The 23,694-nt window shown below is 42.5% G+C and overlaps 1 protein-coding gene across 1 annotated transcript; it reads right to left on the reverse strand.

The window, feature by feature from the left end:
- Nucleotides 1–1,799: 1,799 nt before the first annotated feature.
- pkd1b (polycystic kidney disease 1b) lies at nucleotides 1,800–23,607 on the reverse strand. Its single transcript, XM_086140241.1, has 34 exons — nucleotides 23,492–23,607; nucleotides 23,116–23,252; nucleotides 18,961–22,601; nucleotides 18,721–18,861; nucleotides 18,330–18,467; nucleotides 17,206–17,476; nucleotides 17,019–17,112; nucleotides 16,763–16,891; nucleotides 16,510–16,660; nucleotides 16,207–16,344; nucleotides 15,958–16,102; nucleotides 15,170–15,862; nucleotides 14,078–14,231; nucleotides 13,747–14,002; nucleotides 13,421–13,616; nucleotides 13,128–13,295; nucleotides 12,752–12,892; nucleotides 12,226–12,436; nucleotides 11,777–11,900; nucleotides 11,145–11,282; nucleotides 10,619–11,051; nucleotides 9,724–9,838; nucleotides 9,349–9,563; nucleotides 9,060–9,262; nucleotides 8,800–8,997; nucleotides 8,558–8,712; nucleotides 7,682–7,882; nucleotides 6,053–6,227; nucleotides 5,780–5,962; nucleotides 4,987–5,091; nucleotides 4,761–4,895; nucleotides 4,476–4,678; nucleotides 3,046–3,157; nucleotides 1,800–2,972 (listed from the first exon to the last, which is right to left on the reverse strand). Exons 1-34 carry the CDS (start codon nucleotides 23,605–23,607, stop codon nucleotides 2,112–2,114), a joined length of 10,476 nt encoding a protein of 3,491 aa, XP_085996367.1. The 3' UTR covers nucleotides 1,800–2,111.
- Between the last annotated feature and the right edge of the window lie 87 nt (nucleotides 23,608–23,694).

Genomic DNA, 23,694 nt, shown 5'->3' on the forward strand with positions numbered 1-23,694 from the left:
AGCAAGGGAAGTCAAGCACTGGTGAAGGCTTATTGTTGTTTCCAGTGGTGACATCGCTGCCTGTGCTGCTCTCTATTGACACTGGGTGTCAATCCCTAATCTGAACCAATCCCTGACATGAGTCATCATGAGACATGGTGAGGGAGTAAAATAGATCAGATTAGATTTAACAATGTTGGAACGTCATTGTTATGTTTGGTGGGTTGACAGAATCTTAGCTATGGACAGAGAATCTATTTTTGTGCAGGACTTTAGCACTGTCTATGCATTAAGTGGGATAGAAAATTTTGACTGTATGGATTTTTGACACAGTAAAACCTCATAAACTTTACATATTTCTCACATGTGAAATCACTTTCAATAATTAAATCTCTTTTGTTTCTTATGCGATTGCATTTAAAAAGGACTGATAGTTACAAATAGCTCTAATGATACTTTCGTATTCATTGATAACATATTAATAAAATTATGATTTTCTGGAAAAATTTATAGACTTACCACATTACAGTAGTAAAATAAAGATAATATTATAGAATGCATGAAAAAGACCTAAACATTAAATTTTAATTCTATTTGTTTTTAATTATTCCGTAGAAAAATTCGACAATGTCTTTCCCAAAGCTAGTTGGCATGAGGCAATCTTTGGAAAGAAACCAAATTTTGAAAGGTACAGAAATTGTTTGCCTGCAAACAATAACATAGATGCAGATGTTGAATTTACTCTTTTCTTCCCATGTATCCAACACAGAGGAGCAAACAGCATTCTGTAGCAAGTTTCTTGTTAAACGTGTCCAGTAAAGTTGCAGAAAAAGATTGTCAATTTGAGTAACAAGAGTCTTTCTTCTAGAAATATTTGAAATTGCAATCTGTTCCTCAACACCTTTGGCCTTTTTTTGGTTTCTATGAGCAGGTGCAGAGATGACTACATTTGATAAATAGAATGAAGACATAAGTTTTTTGTCCACCAGTGTCATCAGTAGACCTAAAGGCAACATTATTATATTATCATTATTGGTATATTATCAGCATTTTCTGTGTGAAACAGGCACAATTTTGATAAAATTGCAGGACTGATCAGAGTGGTCAGGATCAGTGCTCACATGTTTCTCTCTTATAAGGGTGAAATTGAAACATGAAGGACCCAAGAATTATCCTAATGGAACCCAGGAATGTGTTTCATTTCAACTACCTGTCTGGCCGGTGAATACTGATGTCTTTCAAACACCCATATCCATTTAATCATGCTTTCTTTAATAAGAATAAAAAAGGATGAAAGTGTGAAAAAATCTCAGCACCTCAAGAAGAGCATCGCCCCACGGCTGTCTGACAGTAATTTGATATGTAGCTCCCCAATATACACCCCATTCACTAGGGTGTAATGTTAAGTTGACTATTCATATCTATTTGAATGGTCGGTCTGAAAGATGTAATTTGCAGTCTTGTTGAGTATCCCAGCAATACGTTGAAATTGCTTTGTCAAAACTAACCGTGGAAATGTTTTGCGTCCCTGCAAAAGAAAATGTGGATGTTCAAGGGTTAACCTAATTTGGCTGCCTCATCCACTATATATCTTTGCTTTTTGGAGAAGCCATCTGTTTGATTTCCTCAGTTGATCTTATTGTCATACTATGAAGATGTTTGGAAGAGTGCAGCAGTGTGGACTTTTACGGGAACTGAAATCCCAAAACGCAGAGCTCAGAGATAGAGAAGATTACCCTCTCCTTACCATTACAAACTCCTTGATAACCTCCAATTTTAGGATTTAACATTGTAGTATGGCATATCAGAGGTGGGCTTGGTATATAGAGATACTTTATTGATCCCGAAGGAAATTATATTTCCTCATGTTATAATTAATACACGTTTTGGTTTATTTTCGATACTTGATCTGCATAATTTCTATTAACTCACTGGAGCAAAAAAAATAGAAAAAATAAAATCAATGCAATCAAAACACTCTCTTTCCAAGCATGGCATTAAAAAAGTGATTTTCAAATATGAAGGTATTATAATTCATCGTTTTTGAATGCAGTGTGATGCCTAGAAAGAATAAAATCTCGTCTCAGGCGGAGACCAGTGAGGTAGTTAGTACCTCCAGTTTTTTCACACTATTAGATTAGCTCGGCCTCCGGTCCCTCAGAGATCCAAGCTTTCCTCTTTTGAGGAATACCATCACTGATACGCCTTCGTAAACCCCCCGCACTCCCCGGTCTGGCGTCGCAGGAGGCAAAACTCTCTCTTCCGTGCGCACCCTGTTTACGGAGCATCCTTTGGGCTGCATCAGCTGAATGAGAGCTCCCAGAATGCCAGGCTCTCCTCCTGGGGAGCCTGCTGAATTCAGGAGAGGCAGGCTTGTCTGCTTCACGGGGGCGAGTGTCACTAGAAGGGTGATACTGGAGTTGAACTGAGTGGGACTCGGAGTACGAGCTACGCAAACGAGGGAATACGCAGCCTGAGGACTGAATTATCGAGGGAGCGAAAGAAAATGAGGTTGGAAGTGAGATATGTGGTTTAGGGTACAGAAGACCTTTCCTCCTGTGCCTGACTTCTGTTACTCCTCCTTCCCCCTCATGTTCCTTTGGCTCTTGTGAGTCAGGGTGTCTTTTTGCATTTTGCTCTTTGTTGCTGATCCTTCTTCTCCTCCTCGTCTCAAGAGCTTGTTCAAGTTCAATTTCAAGGTTGTGCACGTCCTCGATTATCCGGTTAACCGAGTCAAACCGAGAGAGCAAAGCACTGACACACGGCAGCAGGTTCTCCAGGTAGGGCTGAACGACGAAGCCGTGCTCGGACACTGAGGACTCCTCAGACTGGACGGAGAGCGATGAGGACAAAGGGCGTGGAGATGAAAATGAAGAGGACAAGGATGGAGAGTGGGATGGTGAAAGGGAGGAGGAAAGAGTGGAGAGATGGGATGCCTGGGACAACCTAGAGGGAGGGACGTCCATGTCTTCAAATTTCACCCTGTGTCTAAACTACAAGGAAAGAAAATGTGTATCATCAACAGCAACATTCATTTTCTGAGTGAAAGCCATCCGAACTACATACCTCTTTAGCTTTGGTGAGCCCGGTCCACAGCTTCAACCTCTTGATGAAGAAATCCACCATTTCATAATCCTGAGGTTCAACGACTGGACGATATATGTCTGCTTGTTCGGCTCTAGAGAACACAAGAATGGCACCAATGAGGGGCCAAATTCTGATACATAAAAGTGGACATCTCGTTACTTTAAAACCTATCATTTCAAATGTATGTAATAATTACATCAACTTGCTGATCTTGGCATTTAGCAAAAAAAAACAGCAACATGCTAAACACAGCCGCACAACTTGTTTTTTTGGTGTAAGTTAAAATTAAACGCCTTAAAAAAGGGATATATATATAATTTAGTTCTAATTTAGCTTTTCTACTATTATTTATTATTGTTATGTTTTTCTTGTAACTCTGGCATAACAATTTACTTCTGGATAAGTACAATTGATCTTATTCTTATTCTTATTCTTATTCTTATTCTTAAAATCATTCTCACCCCTCACAATGTTTGTCAGATATGTCTTGAAATTTATAATAATATCAAGGTACCATTAAGGTTGTTGTTCTGCTTTCAAAATTTTGTGAATACAAACCACAAGATTTGAAGAATTTATTCAAAAAAAGAAAGGAGCCATAGGAAAAAGGCTCTTTTGAGAAAATACTTCCACGAACGTGCCAATTCCACAACTTACTTTTCACTGTGTGGGAATCTAGTCGTTTTTCTTTTTACACAATTATGTGGGCAGACAGACAGTCAAGTAAAAAAATAAATAATAAAGATTAAAGCAAATGAAAGGGATGTGAATGATATAAACCCTCATTGCAACGCGGTGGCACACCATGTGTTACTTTTATGCGGCGGCCACGTAGCAATATAGAACAGTCTAACAGTTAAACAAAGGGGATTTGTTTTCAGGGTGGGTTCACAAATTCTTTGTTTCCATTCCCCGGTCAATGTCAAGCATGAGAAAAACTGTTTTAGGGCAGTGGAGTTTTGTGAAGTACTTGGTGCTGTTTAAATCTCATTCAAGTTCTCTTTAACAAACAGCCTTTTGTAATTGAAGCACGAATAACATTTCAGCCTGTAATCTTGAGAAAATACTTAGTGTTTGTAAAAAGTAACCCGACCTAAGCCGTTCTTTCATGCTCAAAATCATCATTTTCTAAAAGGGAATTTTATTTCAAGAATTTCATTTTGTCTGCCAAAACAAAATTACCGGCCTTCAAGAACAGCGCTGAGCCCGAGTGTTTGAGGCTTCGCCATGAAATTATCCTGAATGAATATCGCTCATTTTCTGATACTTCCTAAGAATTTTAACAGAGAAACCGTAATACCGTGTTCAGAGGTTGCAGTTACTTGATGTGTTTATGTGAGGACTGCCTGGAAAAAGTCAATAAGAATTTGCAGCAGCTTTGAATTGAGTATCCATAAGATAACCTGCACCTGTATGAGTGAATGAGAATAGCTCCGCAGAGTCTGGCCAAAAGCCAGACCCCTCCTCCCATCAGCAGCAGTCCAAAAAGAGGGCCCAGGATGGGGCGCGCCCTGCAAATTCTTTGAAAATCTATCCGGCCACTGAGGAGGGAGAGTACCGACACACCGGCCCGATGCATGGACAGAAAACCTTCTGCCGAGGACGAGAAGAGCTTAAACAAACACGGAACACATTAGTTCCTTTCCATTTTCGGCTGAAACAGATTATTCACTTGGACTTTCAGTGTCACGTACAATGTTCCCAAGGTGAGCGCAGAACAGCAGCAGTAGAAGCAGAAGGACAGACAGTGCCCGCAGCTCCCTCCAGGCTCTTTGCAGCACTCTGCTGATCACCACCCACCTTCGCACAAACCTCAAGGTTCCCAGCAGCTGGAATGCACAGCAAAAGGCAAAGTTTCAGAGTATAGAGCCTAAGGCCGGGGTAATTTTACACGAGTGGAAAAACAAAACTCCAAGTTACCTTTAGAACCAGCAGAGTGAGCAGGACAGCTGCGCACTGGGAGGACCTCTGTGCTAGAAGAGCGGGGCCGTGGAAGTCGACGTAAATGTTCGATTGGCCTTGCAGCTACAGAATATGGGAGAAGATCAGATGCACGTCGGTGGTCAGGGTTCTTCATTTCTGGATTAGCATTTGCCGTATAAACTGCCCCTCCCTTCTTCTTCACAATTTGATATGCTGTCATTGAATTTCTGTGGGATCATCATAAGCCACGGGACTCCTTAGTATAATGAGCCTTTGTACCCCATTATTCTTCGTTGTGATCCCTTTATTTTAGCTTTAAAGAATCAACATAAATCAAAAAGACCCTCATCTCAAATCCCAAACAGTTTGAAGTCCTTTTGATAAATACTGTTAGATTTGATCATTTCCCTTTTCTGAGCCTCCCTTAAATACTTCAGAGAGCGGGGAGGCTGCATCCCAGTGGTCTGATGTGACTCAGCAAGGCTTTGAAAAATCCAGCTGCGCTGCATTATTTGTTGCAATTCTTAAATCATTCATTCCACAGTGCATCCACTTTTTAGTCATGTGTGACTTGTGTTTGTTATTTAATCAAATTATTTTAAGAATTGCGATTGTATTCAAACATCTAAACGAGCTTACTTGCAAGATAGTACCGTTCTGCGGATTGGTCATCGGTCTGCCACCTTAGATGAAGCGCTGGCCATAACTTTGAGGGTAATAGTAACCAGTGGCTCGCTACTTTTACGCAGATACTGGCTATTATCTTAATCATTCTTAATGTCTTTATCACCTTAGAAACACAGGAAGTGGCCTGGGACAGAGAGCAGAGCTGGAGGATACTTGTTGCCAGGGACAACAAGGCCAGTAACAGCTGGAGCCAGTGTTTGCCTTGACGCAGATGGAGAGTTCGCTCAGAGGCCACGGACCACAGCTCCCCGCTCAGGATGGAGAGAGCAGACATGAGAAGAAGGACCTGAATGACGAAGCCAGAATATTTTTAAATGATTTCAATTCGTGCACCTTTTTCAATATGTATTGCTCTTAGAGTGATAGTGTCTGTTACCGTCAACACGACATTAAGGTCCAGGCTTGTGAGGGAAGACGGGATGTGGAGTGGATACATGGAGAGGGAGTGAGTGACTCTGTGTGTCTGAGGCCAGTCTAACTGAATGGACACACATAAAAACAGACCAGACTCTCTGTGGTGGTGTGTGAAGTCCACAGAAAGAGTATTAAACCTGGAAAAAAAAGACAGCATGAAAATCTAACTTTTAAAATTAATGATGCTTGGTAAATAAGTAATTGAACATACAACATGGGTCTGACCATCTACATTTGATTGTCAAAGATAATGACAGTCTACTGGATTTATTTTTTTGGTTTGATTTTGAGCGTCTCAATACGCAATGAATACAGAGAATGAGAAAGCTGTTTTCACACGTATAGTCTCTCTTCATTTGAAGTTTGATCTGCGACACCATCTATGGTCTGAGATCCATTTCATTCAATATTCGTAACTTGAAGCTGAAAAGATTGTTCACATTCACACATCTTTACGGAAAACCTAAACACTGACACACACACACACACACACACACACACACACGCACACACACATGTGTATCTATATCTATCTATCTATCTCTCTCTCTATATATATAGATATGTATATCTATATATATATATATATAGCATTGTGTGAGTGCATGTACAGACATGTAGTTCACAATACGAGTCAGAAATGCCTTTTTACATATGTACACACTCATACATACAGGACTGTCTGAGAAAATTGGAAAATTGTGATAAGGTTCTTTATCTTCTGTAATGCAATTAGAAAAACAAAAATGTCATACATTCTGGATTCATTACAAATCAACTGAAATATTGCAAGCCTTTTATTATTTTAACATTACTGATTATGGCTTACATCTTAAGAAAACTTAAAAATTCTATCTCAAAATATTAGAAAATCATGAAAAAGTAATTTTTGTTTTTTTATTGCATTACAGAAGATAAAGAACTTTATCACAATATTCTAATTTTCTGAGACAGTCCTGTATATATTTATGTGTGTGTGTGTGTATGCGTGAGTGTGTGTATACATAATGCATTTTGCAAATGTATGCATGTAGGTGTTATTAAGCCTTTAATTTATCTCTTTTTAGTATTTAAGTGATAGCCATATGCTTTTCAGGAATATATTTTTAGGACTTCTCTAAATTGGTACAGCTGGTATTTCAGTGTATGCATGCACTTCTATGTACTGAACAGATATACCGTAGAATTTGAATTAAAAGACCTTTCAAATATCTCACCGGCAACGTTAAGTTTGTTCTCTGATTTGAGAGGGATTGGAAATGTCATCAGAAGCATGCCGAAGAAAAAGCACTTTCACTGGCCGCATAAATGATTTGACGAGATCACCGAACTCTTGTTGTAAATAATCAAACAAAGGTCAAGTAAGTCCAAGAATCAGTGGGGGCTGAGGATTCTGATAATCACTATGTGCTGAAATGCCAAACGCAGTGCCAGGCCACACATTAAAGATTCCAAATTCTAAAAACTGATTTAATGTTTCAATGGGGTGCCAAAACTAGTTATTTACAAAGAAATAATTTCCCCAGCTCTTTTAATCATCAATAAATCGACACTACGCATTCAATCATGTTGTTATGGAGAATCCACCTACTGTTTAGCGCTCCAGTCCTCCATGTGGAGGTCGACCAGCAGCTGCCGAGTCCCTCCGCTGCTGTTTCCCAGAAGGATATACGCCACAGGACCCGGGATCTGTGCGACCCGGAGCCGCGGCAACCCGACAAGATGCAGGACAGGGTTTTGGTGGAGGTGTGTCAACAAGGTTTTCCTCATCCAAATTCCTGCATCTGGCCAACTGGAAGAGAGAGAAGAAGCACCCATGTGAAAACTTTTTTTTTTACTCAGCCATGAACATGAAAGATATGCGTTCCCTAAATGTATCTTTACATTAAGTGAATTATTCATGGTCAAAAATGCTGCTATTTTTGTTGAATAGTCTTTCTGCTTTTAATCATACTGGTTCTGTAGTGTCCCTCTTCCCACAGTTGCTGAGATTTCAAGACTTTTTTTGGTCTTCCATTCAGTACTTACATTCTGTTGGGGGTTTGAATCCTAAACGGAAACTTTGACACACAGACCTGCGCTCAAGGGTCCCTTCATTTGTGGAGTAATGTTTATTTAAAAACTTTATGTAAAAAAAAAATAAGCATTGCCCGAAAAATACACAAAAACTAAATCTAAATTCTTCAAACACACCCTCAAGCCTTAATGGTTGGTGGTTTTACTGCAATGGCTTTTTCCGGATGTTTACACTTCTCTTTTGTTTAAATACATAAACAGATCCGACAATCAATGAGAATCAGAATTTCCGAAAGACTTTGGTGAAACCTTCCTAAACCAAGCTTGGCAGAAAAAAGCTAAATAAGTTTTTCTATGCAGTTAACTCTGACTTGAACTCTTCAACTTTTTCTCAACAGGCAATATCTATTATTGACTTTGCAGTGGAGGTAGGAAAAGAATGCCTCCTTACTCTCTGACGGAGGTCAAGTAAGGGGCCCCTGAGGGAGCTGTGCTGAGGCGCCGTCTGACAGTGGAGAGTAACAGCCTTCCTTGTCTCTGTTCCATGCTGTCCTGGTAGTTGATCATCAGCACAAGCAACAAGAATAACAACTGCCACACGCTTTGCTGCAAAGACGGCGCAGAGGATAACAAAAATAACATTAGACGGTTCTGACCACTAATGAATCCATGAGAGCTGGGTTTTACGCTTACCCTCATGAGCGATCGCAGGGTCCGAACTTTGCGTGCCTCCTCTTTGGCCTGCAGAAGCCCATAGCCGCAGGGGGGCCGTACTTTCCCGCCATTCCTGTCGAATACCGTCACCACTGTGGTTTGCTGGGCTAGGAGATCCTCAACCTCTGGATCCACAGGACGCCATAGCGCTGTGCAGATCAAGGCCTGTACGCACACCTGAGCAAGCGGGTGAAAATTTCAGCTCGGTAAAGATCCAAGAGGGTTGCGTTTGAACTCACCTTGAGGGGTTCGAGCAGGAGAGCGGAGGCGAAGAAGGCGGAGACCGCAGACGTCAGCCACATGAGAACCACCGCGCTGGAAAAGAAGCTGCCATAGAGCCCAACAATAGCCAGACAGGTGGCTAGGAGCGTGGCTACCAGCAGGTAGATCACACACAGAGTCCAGGGTGGGAGCACCCAGCTTGGCTGACCTCGGGCGACCCCTATGACGAGACAGTAAATTGATCAAGGGTGGAAAAATAAAGATAAAAATCAGGCGGTTATTGAAGATTTTTTGATCATAAGGCACCTATTCGTGTGGTGGAGGATGAGCGCGTGGAGTCAGGTGAGGCGCTTGGAAGAAAGGTGCTGGCCACAGAGTTCACTGAGAGGGTTGAGGGTCTTTTATAGAGTTTAGATTCATCTAAGGAGGGGCTGGACTGGATATCAAACATGTGGATCTCGGCTTCATAGAGGGATTTCTCTTCGCTCTGATCTGACCAACTGCTGCAGGATGTGCTCTGGCTAAGAAGGGAAACAGTGAAATGTGTGGAGGGCACTACAGCTGTGAAGTTTCTTTTAATTTCAGATAGAGAAAGCTGGTGTTTTCAAAACTTGACACAAGCAAACGCAGCACAATATAAACTGGTCCACTTATGAAAGGGAAATATGAAAGAGGTCTTACGTGTTTGAGAAGGAGGAGGTCGTTCGAGGAGAGTACCGGCCACTGTCTGAGTTGCTTTTGTTTGTTTTAACTGTGTCATCCGCTGCCGCCGCAATTGACTTTAGCAGATCCTCCTCTGAAAACGAATGCAATACACCAGCATTACACATGTTCTTAACCTACGCAGATAGTGATGATTTTTTAGGATTATCCGTATTCAGTTTGCACATGCGACAGTGCAGACTGGCAGGGGTATTAATGTTGTTTGATTAAGCAGAATTGTATCCTCTTTGAAAATGAAAAAAATGATTAAACGCTGTTTAATGACCATAGAAAATAAACTAAAATAATAAACTAAACTTGCTTATTGTCATATAACTAACGGACAATAAAAGTTCATCTGTATAACCGGAATAAATAATGAATGACTGAATAACTGAATGAATGAATGAATGAATGAAAATTTAATATTACATATGCGTATAACATATATACATATATATATATATATATATATATATATTATATATATACATATATCACAATTAAACCCAACACAACGAGTCTCTTCTGAGTTTATCAATTATTGAAATTTTTAGAGGATTTCTATTAATTATGTTTTAAGAAGACTACTCCTTTTTTGGAATGCAATTATCATAATTTGTCTCTCAGATTCATTGCATTTGTTCTTCATATGTCATGCCATCTGGTGAATTTTGATGAAATGAATCTATGAAAGGAAAAAAAAAAAACAACCCTTCAAAGTCTGTTGTGGTGAGGAATGATGTCTTTCCAGTAAAGAGCTTTAATTCAAGGTAATAATCCAAGTGTTAATGCCCAAAAAGAAACGGGATATACCATTCCAAATTGGGTAGATAATAATTGATTTCTTGAATAAATTGGAACAATGTCTCACCAGACAGGCTGAGAAATGTCGGCAGATTGCAGCTTTGAATTTGCGGCGGGTCTGCGTTTCCAGTGAAGATATCCCGGCACACCACAGGAAGGGACGTGTCTGTGTCTAGAACACCTTGTGTCAGGGGATGCACGTACAGGGTAGGGAGGAATGCCTTGGGTAAATTGGACGAGGAGTTTGAGGACAGATGCAGCTGCAACAGGGCCTTTTTCCTTTTTAGACGGCGTGCTGAGCACAGAGCAAGAGAAGTCCCGTTACGATCAGGAGATTCGGTCGTCTTGTCAGATAGACAGGCTGACTGGTGGAGGAGGCTGTCGTATGAAGCCCATGTCGCCACGCCCTCCTCCTGGCAGCTTCCAACTCGCTGGGGCATCAAACCAGAGGTTGCCCAGAAGTCCAGGATACTGGAGTCAAATGCCTTGCTCTCCAAAAACTACCAGAGCAGAGATAAAACCATGCATAATGTAGTCTTGATGAGCTAAGTAGAAGGAATAGAAAAAATGTGTGTGCATGTGTGTTTGCTCACTGATGAGGGGCTATCCGGCCTGGAGGAATCTGGCTGGAACAAGAAAGAAGGGCCGGAGAACCCTGATTGTTCAAGATGGATATCCATCTCCACAGAGTGACAAGCGGGAGAAGGGGGATCCGACATGTCCACCATAACCTGTGACACACACACACACACACACACTTGAGTTATGGTAGAATTTGGTCTTTGGAAGTTCAGTTGCACCCAGCAGCTGAGTGTTCATAGAGGGATCTTTTTCAATCAGACTACAGAGTACAGTTCAGGAAAATCCAATGGTTTGTGAGACCTTTCAGTAAAACGTCATAGTTTATAGAACATTTTCATAATTTCACCCCCATATCACCTGTTAGTTCAAAATCTCCCAGTGTACATAGCCATTAATGAAAACCACTCTTTTGTATTGTTTCCAAGCTGAGATAAGACTGTCTACAAAACAACGCTCAGAAGCACATCCAAGACATCAGCGTAACAACGTGCAATCAACAGAACACTGAGGGTAAACATCGGAAAAAGCCATCACCCTGTACGCAATTATGATAATCAACGCATCAGTTAGATAACTTGGTTAGGTCGAAGGAGGGCAGGACAGCGAGAAAGTCTTTAAGTCGTTTTGAGTGGAGAGGAATTACCTGACTGTGTGCTTTTCGAAATAAGAAGCAGAGGAAACACTGGAGAGGGAAGACCAGAGCGGCAATCGTCATCCCCGCGGCGATGGTTTCCATGCTTACGGGCATCTGCTCTGACACGGGTCCACTTGTGAAAGAGGTACACAATTACTTGTTCCATGTCTACTAAATACAGAGTCCTCAAGTTGTCACCTAAAACTGCAACTACTTCGTGTGCCCCTGTTTCAAACAATTTAATTAGATAGTGATGGACAAAATGGACAAACTTATTGAGGGGCTTAAATCTTATGAGTGTGTCTTGTTGAAATAATGAGATATTATGTGACCAAAATCTATTAAAAGTGTGGTCACAAGACAATTAGATTCAATCCGGTACTCGGCTCTGCACCGAAAAATGCATGAATTGCAATAAGTTTTGCCTAATTAGCTTAATTTAATTACTGCAGCCTCACCTGTGGCCCTCAGACCCCACTGCCCCGTACCACAGAGCCCCCAGCGCCATGTACAAGTGAAGCATGAGGGCGCTACAGGTCACTCTCTGACCCCTGGTAAAAAGGCTGTGGGCGGGCCGTTCCCATAGAGACAACCAGAGGTGATGCTCCACCATCCCAAACGTCAGCTGGGAGGCGAGGACACGTCCAAAGTGAGACAGCTCTTCGGGACCTGGGGAAGACGAATATAATAAAAAAGTAGATCCTTCTAATAATTGTGTTGTTGTTACTATTCATCCCTACGTGACCAGACTGGAAAGAAAGGGAATGATTATTCTGTGAAGACAGGAAAAAAAAAATCCCAATATGGAGATGATTATTCTTGTTTTCAGTGTGGAGTTTGTTACAACAGACAATCTGATGACAACAATTTGGCCTAATATTAAGCAACTTTGACAGAACATCTTCCTCTTGAACCGCAGTCCAGCATTACTTAATGGCACTAATATTGTTTCGGTCATATGGATTGCAACGTGAGTCATCTTACATGAAGCCAGAACGTCCTTATCCACAGCGCCGTTCTTCTGATTCTCCACCGAGAGCCAGTCCTCCACCAGAAAGAAAAACATGTGGTCCGTTATGGGGTTCCACACCACCACATGCTGAACATACCAGGATGGGTCTAAACCTATGGTTGCATGTATGGAAATAACACGCTTGTTTAACCGGCAGTGAAAGAGTCATCACATTTGCAAAAACACATCATGCCTAAATTTCTATATGTAAATATGCACAGTAGGTGGTTTTATTTAAAAGTGAGGGGGAAAAAAAAACATACAAGTTTTCTGTGTTCATGCTAGGATATAAAGCATTTTAGTTTATATATCAAGCTCGGTTGTTGAAAGAAGGTTATTTGCAACAACCTGTGTTGTCGTGCCAAATACGAATTTTCCAAATTTCTCCCAAGTTGTCGTCTGTCTCTATCTGAAATTGGTCCAATCTGCCGCGCTGAAAAGCTCCTTCCCTTTGCAGATGGTGAGAGCCACTTTTGTTGACACCGTACAGACTGATGCCAACGTGGGCTGTCGTGCCTGATGTGTCAAACCACAGAATTAAAATCAGTTTGAAGGTTTAAAAAAAAAAAAAAAAACACAGCCTCCAAAATAAATATGCTGGTTATGTTTCCTCTCTCTCTACAGACTTGTTTTTGGCAAACCTGCTCCATGCCTCCTGCCTGTCTTCACCAGCACTCTGTACTGGAACAGTCCTGGCCGGCCACATAGAGGGACTTGGCTCAATCTCAGGCTGTCCAAGTGGTCCAGTTTGTGGGCAATAAGCCCCACCAGCAAGTGAATCAGAACCAGGACAGCACACACAATCCCCACCACCGTGTTCCGCACGGGACCGCCTGACTGCAGAGATTGGGCGAGATGGAGAAAAAGGGAAAGAGCCATTTGATGTCTTTATTTACCTCCTGAATGAAAGAGCTTTATCCAAACGTGTCCGGAATGCGCTTTTATTTTTTTTCTTCCCTTCACGTACAGGAGGCAACAGGACAAGCGCCTCGGGATGTACGAATAAACTGGCCCCGAACATGGTCAGGTGTTGGGTTAGGCAATGTGCAGCGTGGAGTGTACTGCCCTCCAGTGGCTGCAGACCCTCACTTCTCCAACGCCTCTCTTCAAGACTGTAGAACTGGCAGAGAGAGCTGAACACACAAGCTGACACAAGAACGGGGCCGCCGTCCGTCAGGGAAGAGGTCAGGTTGACGGTGAGACGCTGGGCCGTCCGGTTCAAGCTGTTGAGGAAGAAACATCGGTCAAGAACGGCACTTTTAAAATTTGTCAAAATGCGCGATCATGGGGAAACTCACTGCGGAGACAGAAAGATGGTTTCCTCTGTGTAGGATCTCAGAGAAGTGAGATTAAGAACCCACTCTTTCGAGAAAGAATCCTGGGATTTATCGCTCCCCGGCTCTGTGGAGCTCATGTCCATCTTTATACGTCCCGTTCTCGAAGGATAACCTCCTAGAAACACATTATGATCCCTTTTAATGTATTATCGAAGCAGATTATACTGTTATCGAGTTCATTTAAAATGTAAAGATGCTGTTTGATAAACCTTGAAGTTCACCCTCATTAACGAACAAGCGATTTAAGGCCTAAGACCTTGAAGATTGTCATGAATATAAAGGTTAATGATGTATGAACAAAAAGGAAGGGCAAATCACTAATAATCTCTGAACTTCATCCCTACTACAGTTACTTTGAAATATATTTTGGAGACTGATCTGCAGTGTTCATAGGTGAATAATTACAACCATCTGGTGCTTCCCAGTTGACAGCGCATTTTAGCTATCATTGGTCCAATGTCTTACATGCAAAACGATAACTGTTCTAGAAATGGTATAAATTTGAAAACTGAGAGATAAAAATGGAGATGAAGTCCAGGGTTGGTTTGTAGCTGATTTTATCAGTAGGCATTCCAGGATCAATGTTCACAATGCATTGATTTTGAGAATCCTAAAAGGACCAGCAAATATTGTGAAATACACAGTGGAAATGAAAAACTTGTCAAATTTGTTCAGCATATATTTTTGTCACTATTGAAAACTATATGACTGGAATGTGGTCCTATTGACTTTTACACAGCTTAAAATATGTATCACATATTCTTATTTTTAGTAAATTCTTAAACAAAGCGGGTGCATCATTTGCAAAATGTGATTTTTTCGGAAAATGCTGATCCTTCAATAAGCTTTAACTGCATGCTGACTAATGGCATGCGGATGATACTTTCGGTTTGCGGTAATTCCAACTTTGTTACGGTCAGTTAGCGATGAATGTCATGGATGATTTAAGTCCAAACAAAACAAAAAGTGCCTCAGGCAGCCCTCTTTAAGATGTTAACATCAGCAAGACTGTAAACAGGGTAGGTCAAGGAAGAGAACAAATAATTATTGTACCTGGTAACAGGCTGAAGTTGAAGGAGAGGAAGAGCCCTGTGTTTTCATCCAAACCATCAATGGCTTTTACTCCAAAGTTCAATTGTCCTCCGGGGAGAAGTCTTTCAGTAAGACATGATCCGTTGGCGCGTTCGTCACCAGCACCCTTTCTGTTATTGAGCAGAGTGACTGTTATGGCCTGTTCAGGGTCCAGATCCTGAATGGATATAGGGTTTCCCTCTGATGTGCTCAGCTCCATGGCAACTAATATGGTAGAAATCGGTGGGTTGGCCGCGGTCAGTAGAGGGTGGGCCTCCAGTGCTCCGTCCACACTGAGCAACACCTGCACAAGCTGAGACGTCTGATTCTCCAGGTGAGCGGCGAGGGCAGTGGGAATCTGGAAGGGACAGCTCTCGGATCCACCGGTAAACGGGGACCGAGCGGGGATAACGCGGTGAGCGTTTGACTGGTTCGACTGCCGAGCGCAGAGGAGGTCAGAGGAGTTTCCATGGAAACCGACAGTGCTTATATAAGGGGTGGAAAGTAAAAGGGGTTTCTCGCCAAGAACATGCGAATGCATAAGAGAACGCATTAGGGTCCCTGCATGGCATAGCGCCGACAGAGCGATTGCAGACTCTGACTGCAAATGGCTTGAGTTGATAAGGTGAGAACCGGAGACATCGGCGGTATCAGCCGTGGCAGCCAGGGAGCTTCCTGGAAACACAAATAACAAAACATTAAACTCTTCCCGAGTGAATTTTCATATCGGTTTTACACCACCGAGTGTCGTGTAAGAGGTCCAGCGGCACCTATGACATTTAGGATGTTCCTTCCCGTGTCGACTGCCGACGGGACACCCGAACTCATCTCCTCCTCAATAACACGGATCATCCTTCCCACCGCTTCGAGAAGCTTTCGCTGGCATCCTTGGCATATCAACTCATCTGGAATGGCCTAAAGACAGTTCAGGAGCTGAGCTAAACTGTAAAACGGCATCACTTATTTGTATCTGTTTATTTTGTTTTCTTTACTGAAGGAACTTTAACAGCGGTTCTTACAGTGGACTGGGCCAACGCCGAGCTGATTTGATCAACATCATGGAGGGAGGTAACGGAAAGCGAAGCCAGTGCTCGGGTAACATTTTGTCGTATTTCTCTCCTCACTGCGATCTCTGTAATACTTTGTCCAAACTCCACCTGTGGATCGGAAAATGAAAGTCGTTATTTTTAAGGATTCTAATTGTTATGCTTTTCAGAAGCGCAGACCAAAGACGACACAATAAAAATATGATGAAGTAGATCAAATTTAATTCAGAGCATTAATTAAAAGGCTGGAAAGTGAGAGTTTGTTGTTGTTTCTACCCGATTGAGCTGACTGATGAGAGCGATGGAATACGGGATGATTTCCTGTGGGTTGCCACGCTGTGTCAAAGCCCACAGCTCTGTCCGACTCTTGTTTCCAAGCCATTGACAGGCAATGTTTTCCCTCATGTCAGACAGAACTGTTAATGTTCTAAAAACGGTTGAATTGGAATCAGTCCGAGTAGTTGACATCAGATGAAATAACATGGAGAAAGTTATATATTTGAATACATTGTGATTTTTGGTAATTTACCTATTCAGGGCAACTACTTTTGCCCCCAGACTGTCTTCTACAAGCAAAATAACTGTGATAACTGAAGTGTTTTTTTCTTGCCCACGACTGCCCACGGGAACCAGGCTGCCAAATGTTGACCGAGTGCCTCTGGAAACAAAAATGAAGAAAAAACAAATCCTCAATGCACAAAGAAGTCTGTTATTTTCTTAACGGAAGGAGCGACTTTACAACATTTAGACTTTTCACGATTAGTTAAACATCAGCTTGCACGCACCTGTACAGAGTGAGCATCTGGCACGTGGTAAAATTGGGTTGGCACGGAAACACCTGGAAGGTATAGATTAGCTGGGATAGATTACCTCGCCACCCTGACAAAATAAAAGTTAACAAAGACGGCACATTAAACGGTATTTAGATCTGGACACCGTTTTCGTTCAGTGGAATAAGACGATGACACTTACCGGAGCATGTGAATGACACTACTGTCTCCAGAAGATGTATATCTGCTTCTGGGCTCAGCTCACATTGGCCTCCATGTGGAGGATTGTTGGGTATAATTGTAAAGCTACTGCGTCCCCACCTCCCGCTACGGGGCTGCATCACGTTGAGAGTGAAGGTGTACGTCTGACCCGGCTGCAGCGCGTCAGAAGCCAACACCAGTCCTCCTGTAGAAGTGGAAACCTCAGCAAGGTCAAGGGTAACGCCAGTCTGGTCTTCAGCAATCCATTTGTACTGTGAAGGGACATATAAATGAAGCATTAGAATACTAAATACTGCGGTTTATTGTTCGGGTTTAATCTCTTCTTGGCAGCAAAATAAAAAGGGCTTTAATTTCTCTCACCAATTAGGATCCAGCAACACTTAAAGAAAATCACAAGGATGAAAAATGGACATGGTAAGAGGTTGGCAACCGCTGAGGCTGTCTACCAAATGTTCATTCTCACCCTCCCCTGCTTACCAAAAAAAAATGAAATACTAGGCACCACAAAATATATCAAACTATGATAGACATTTAAACTCACCGATCATGTACGGCAGCCATGGGGAAATAAATATTTCAGATTGTGCATCACTCAAATTAAATGGGCTATGTTGTTGAACAATAGAGAGGAAGAGTAAAATATGAAGCAAATTTATTAAAACATTAGAGATTTTTCTGACTGTGAAAAACGGGATTCCAATAAGGCTGCCACAGGAAGACTATTCGTGGCTACGGCTTACACCGGCAACTCAGAGGCAATTCACAAACTAACACCTTACTGTATACATGCATTTGACACTCCCGAATTATGATCAAAATATCATATGATGGAAATGACAACCCATTAACAAAAGCCCAACCTGTTCAGTTACACACACATTTCACACAGGAGGGGAGTGTATCCCAAACTGATGAAGCATGTTTCTGCAGGTAAAAACGATGTTGCCATGCTGCAGCAGGGAGGCGCCACACTGTCTTGACATGACCTTATTGAAAAGATAAAGAGCTTTCCCGTGTATTTTGTGAAATCTTTTTTCTAATGAATGAATGCATTTCCCCGAAAGCCGATTTCAAGAGTAAACAGAAATGTAGAGTATTCATCACCTGAGTGCGGTCATCACACTCCCCGCATTTTCCAGAGAGAATGAGGGGGTTGTGGTAACTGATGCGATGTTTGGAGGCGAGAGAACAGGAGACGCATTCCACAGACACAGGAAGCACCGGAGCTTTACTCACCGTTACCTAACAAAGGGGGCGATTTTAGACAACAATATGCTTTACAAGGGGACCACATTTTGAAAATACACGTCTGCAGAATAAATAAAACTCAGTCTGCCATTGTTTCTCTGCCAGCGACAGGTTAGTCTATAATTGCCCGTCATTATTAATGTGTTAAAAGCTGGGATGAGAAGTTCAAACGGCAGAGTCAAAATCAGCGTGAAAGATAAAGCGTCCCATTGTGCGAGAGAAGGCTTAGATTATTGACAATACTCACCTCCTGTGTCGATAAGGCAGGGCTCCTTCCCATCTTGCGCACGGTGAGGGTGAAAATGTAAACAGTGCCGGGAAGCAACTGTTCGCTGAGCACAATCAAAACACCATTGTTATTCTCACCGAGCTGCTCGCCAGAGCAAGGCTTCTTTGGTTTCTGCAGAGGAACAAACAAATGTTGTTTCCACTGAGGAGATTTTTTCTTGTACTCAGAGTCACATGTCTTTTGACAGAGGCTTACCACCGCCATGCAGGTCCAGTGATACTGCAGCTCATCCTCTGCTCGCGATTCTACATCAGGGTCGTACGAATCAGATCCGTCTAGTAAAAGGTCGCTGGAACTCGGCCACAGTCTTTGAGAGCCTCCTCTGATGACGGCTACTAGAGAGGAATGGATCACGGTGGCTTTGCCCCTTCTTTGGATGAAGAGAGGAGTTCCTCTGAGCGAAACCGTGAATACGAGGTAATACTGACCCACGCTGAGAAAGTGCTTTGGCACTATGAGAAATGTTGAAGTGGCATTATCGAGGAGGACTCTGTCGCCGGCGTAATCCACGCCGTCCTTTGTAAAATCTGATACTCTGAATATCTCCCATAGGTACGCGGTTTTATAAGCAGAGCAGTTCATGTCCACGTTTGCTTCGAAAAAACTCGGTGCGGACCTGAGGATTATGGATTCACGCTGGATGAGCGACGCCTGAGGACCGGAGCACTCCAGCTCTTCCACGAATATTAGCAACTGTGTGGACACGTGGCTCACATCGTTCAAAACGTTGACGGTGACATTGTATTTACCGGGAGTATAATAAGTATGAGTGACCTCATGTAGATCTGTGAGCATTGTTTCAGTGGTGTCTCCAAAATCCCATTGGTATCTCAAGTTACTCCCTCCATTATCTTTTGCATAAAATTTGACAGCGTATCCAATAAATATCTTAGCAGAATGACAAAAAAGTTTGACTTTCTTTGCAGGCCACTCCACTTTGGCGGTTCCATTCAGCATCTTGGAGCATGCTCTGCTTGTCGCCAGCACACTGATAGACAGTGAACCGTTCACTCGGGGAGTGAAGACGACTTCCTGGCCTGTGAGCATCTCGGGCTCAGAACCCGCCAGGTGAAATATCCAGGTGTAATTGACTGCAGACTCACTCTGAACCTCTGCCTTGAGAAGGATTCCTTTCTGAGCCTCCAGTGCAGGAGGCAAATTATTGACGAGTCTTAAAACTTCGATGTTTTCAATAACCACGACGTGAGACGACGCCTCGGCACGACTGACCTGATTCCATGCTTTTAATTTAACCAGATGTGTCCCTACTGTGAGGTTGGATGTGGTAAACATTCCCTCAACAACATCCCGAGTAAATGCCCCATCTTTCCCTTCAAATGTTAAGACGAAGCTTACGTTGCTTCCTTTGGAGATCATTGGAGTAAAGGTAACCTTCTCCTCTGTGCAGATAACAGACCTGCTAATGTGAAGTGCGAGACCTTCGATTTCATCCTGAGCAGTCACATTGTGAGAAACTACTTTCCAATTTATTCCGTTGGAGACATTCAAAGCCACCTCATAGACTCCCTCACGTAAAAAGGTATGAGTAAAAGTCTGTCTGGTGGAGTTCAAAAGGTTTACGTCGCCATATCTAATTTGCCAGTCCCAGCACAAATCAGTGCCTCTGCGGACGAAACCATGGAAAGTAACGGCATCACTTGTGTTGACATGAAACACATGATTTGTGCCGAATATTCTAAAGTTAACATCTTCTACTCGCTCCTGGACCAGGAACAATTTGGTGTCATTACTCTGGCTGATGGCATTCTGAACTGAAATGGTGACAGCGTATTCACCTGAAATTGTAAAATTGTAGAGAAGGAAAGGCACGTGTGTCTGCAAAGATGAGACACCGTCACCCAAATACCAAAGGTACAGGTAGTCAGACCCGGTAACTACAGAAACAGATATGTTCACTAGTTCTCCCGACGCTACAATGCTTGACTGTGTTGACATGCGTGCACCTGTTACCCGCTGTACCGCCAAAAGAGACACAGTGCTGGTGGTCTCTCCCAACTTATTAGAGGCACTTAGCTGAACTGAAACCCTGCCGGGAATTTCAAGCGTCAAATGAAAATGCTCTCCGTCTCCAGGAATCTCACTATGTGTAGAAAGCCATCGGTAAGTTACATCAGAGCCTTTGGAGACTGAACCGATAAACAGAAGTTCCTCCTCGGTCGGCACATATTTTGTGTTTATCAGACTCTGACAGTCAATATGCACTCCCTCTATTCTTTCAAGGACTTCAATTAAAATCGACGCTTCTCTTTTGCTTACCGTATTCTGAGCTATCGCCTTCACTTTATACAATCCCGTTCTGGGGAAAGCAAATTTAAACTGGTATGTCCCTTGGTGGACTGGTACCACACCATCGATTGTCCAATAGTAGTTGCTGCTGCTACCCGCACTGCTAACTGCCATGATGAGTGCCTCTTGTCCAACTTCAACAAAAGGTTGACTCGTGTGAAGAGACAGATCTGAAACGGGATGTAAAACATCAACCTCGAGAGTCACAGATAGACGACTAATATCGTTAAATGCAGTGGCAGTAACTGTGAATTGGCCTGTTGAGGTAAAGATGTGTGAAACGTTTCGATTCCACTGCGGTGGAGAAGCATCCCCAAAGTCCCACATCACGGTTACGTTGCTGCCGGTGCATTGTGGGACCCAAAATGACGCCGATGTGTTTACGGTAACGCCGTCACTTTCGGCATCGAGCAACGCAGAGAAATTACCCACAGGCTTCTGAACGGCGATACTGGCCTTGACAGTTTTGTTACTGACCGTGTTACTTGCTGTTACAACCACCTCTTCGAAACCTTCATCTCTGAAGACAAAACACTTCTGAGGCTCTTCGGTCACGACAGCGCGACTAGTAGAGCTGCTAAACCATTCGAATTGGCAACCTGTGAGTTCGGGGAGAAGTAACACCGTGAAACACACTTCTCTTCCCTCTGCTACTACGTCCTGTGAGGACCTCACCGCCATTTCAGTTATTGGAGTTCCAACACAGATGCTGGTGTTGTACGATACAGAGGAGACAGGACTGAAAACCGTCAAGTTGAGATGAAAAACTCCCTGGCTGGCAAATGTGTGATTGGTCATAGACTTTCCTCTCACCTCAGTCAAAGATGATGCATCTCCAAACAACCAAAGGAAAGTTAAAATGGATATGTTCCCATTCACTAAAGCAGTCAGTTCTGTGTTTCTACCACTCAGGACACACTCTGTGGGTAGTATTCCGCCAACAGACAACCTAAAAACCTCAGCATGGATGAAGTTTTGAGCTCGGCTGACAGAATTGGATACAGTCACTCTCACTGAGAAGTTCCCTGGGGACTCATAAATGTGTGAGACAGAACCATTGGTAAGGTTTCCCAGAAGGGATCCGTCTCCATAGTCAAAATCCCAAACCAGATTTGTGCCGCAAGCAACTGTTGCTCTGAAACGTGTAACAGAACTCAGCTCACTGGGTCCGTCGTAGCTGACATGGAGTCCGGAGATTTTTTCCATAACCTCCACTGTAAGCCAGGCGGTCACTTCTGAAACCATGTTGTTGGCGCACAGTGTAACATTATAAACCCCAGCAGATTCAAATGTGTGTCTGACAGTACGGTTCGTGCCTCGGAGAGTTTCGGAGTCATCGAAGTTCCACGTATACACTATCGTGTCAGCGGGAGGCTCTGTTGACGCTTCAAGGAGAAGAGCCTGATTGACGAGGGGGATCGGAGGGGAACAGGACAGGTGGAGGCACTTCAACTTCAGGCGGGCGCAAATCTTTGTAGACTTTTCAATGCTTTCATACTGGTTGGATACTTGGACATGAAGTATGTAGTCATCTGTGTAGAAGGTGGGGAAAAATGATCTACTTTTGAAATCAAATGAGCAAAAAGATTTCATATGCCAGTTGAAAACAATTATTCCCAATCATTTCAAATATTAAAATGGTCATACTATCTTTTCTCAAATATATGAATATGATATTAAACCTCTATGAATTTTTGGGGGGGAAGTTGGATGTAACGTTATAGGATTATATAGTATTATATATAACTCTCAGCATGTTAATATGCATTGAATTGAGGGTGTAGTGACATTTGCTCTATTTCACTTCTCACGTCCTAAATTCCTATAATTCTGTCTGGGGAGGCAGATTGCAGAGGATTTATCTAAACTGACTGGGTGATAAACTGAAAAATGAACCGTCAAACTGTGGACTATATAACAGAAACAACGAGCGGCAAGATGTCCCGGTGCTCTGGAGAGCTGAGAGGGAATACAGGATCCCATGAATATGTTGGATTGGATCAGCTGTTCAGTCGTGAACGTTTAAAAGTGAAGAAAATATGTTACCTGAGACAGAATATGTATAGTTGACCGAGTGCTGGACATAAACCTGCTTCTCTCCTCCTTCCACGAGGCCCTGCATGGTCTGACATGGCGCAGACTGGGTGTGGACGACATCACTGCTGCCATCACCGAAGTCCCACCTGTATATCATTTGCAAGTTTTAAAATAAAAAAGAAATGAAGTGAAAGAAAAAAGGTTTAAAAAAAAATTTCAAAAGTTAAAAAAAAAAAGTTTTAAAAAGATAAAAACTAAAATGTTATAGATTAAAATAAAATCATTAATGTATCCAAGTTTAGCTCAAATTGACTTCAAAAAAATCTCTGGGTTAATCGGGCTTATAATGCAAATATTTGGACATGGTGGAAAAAACGAAACTCGCCTGAAGACAAGAGGCGAGGAGATGTCCACTTTTACCCTGAGGGTGTAGACATGCGTAACAGCCACAGTTACCACGTCTTTTAAAAACAAGAACTCTGGGTCTGACATTGGAATCATTTCATCAGCAGTCAGGAGGATTTGCTGGCTTTGGGAACTCACAGCATTGGCTGCTGTTACCTGGCAGACAGCAAACAGTTATGTTTA

This window comes from Fistularia commersonii, chromosome 33, assembly GCF_037954325.1.
Source record: "Fistularia commersonii isolate RoL2024-O1a breed Wild chromosome 33, RoL_Fcom_v1.0, whole genome shotgun sequence".
NCBI lineage: Eukaryota > Metazoa > Chordata > Actinopteri > Syngnathiformes > Fistulariidae > Fistularia > Fistularia commersonii.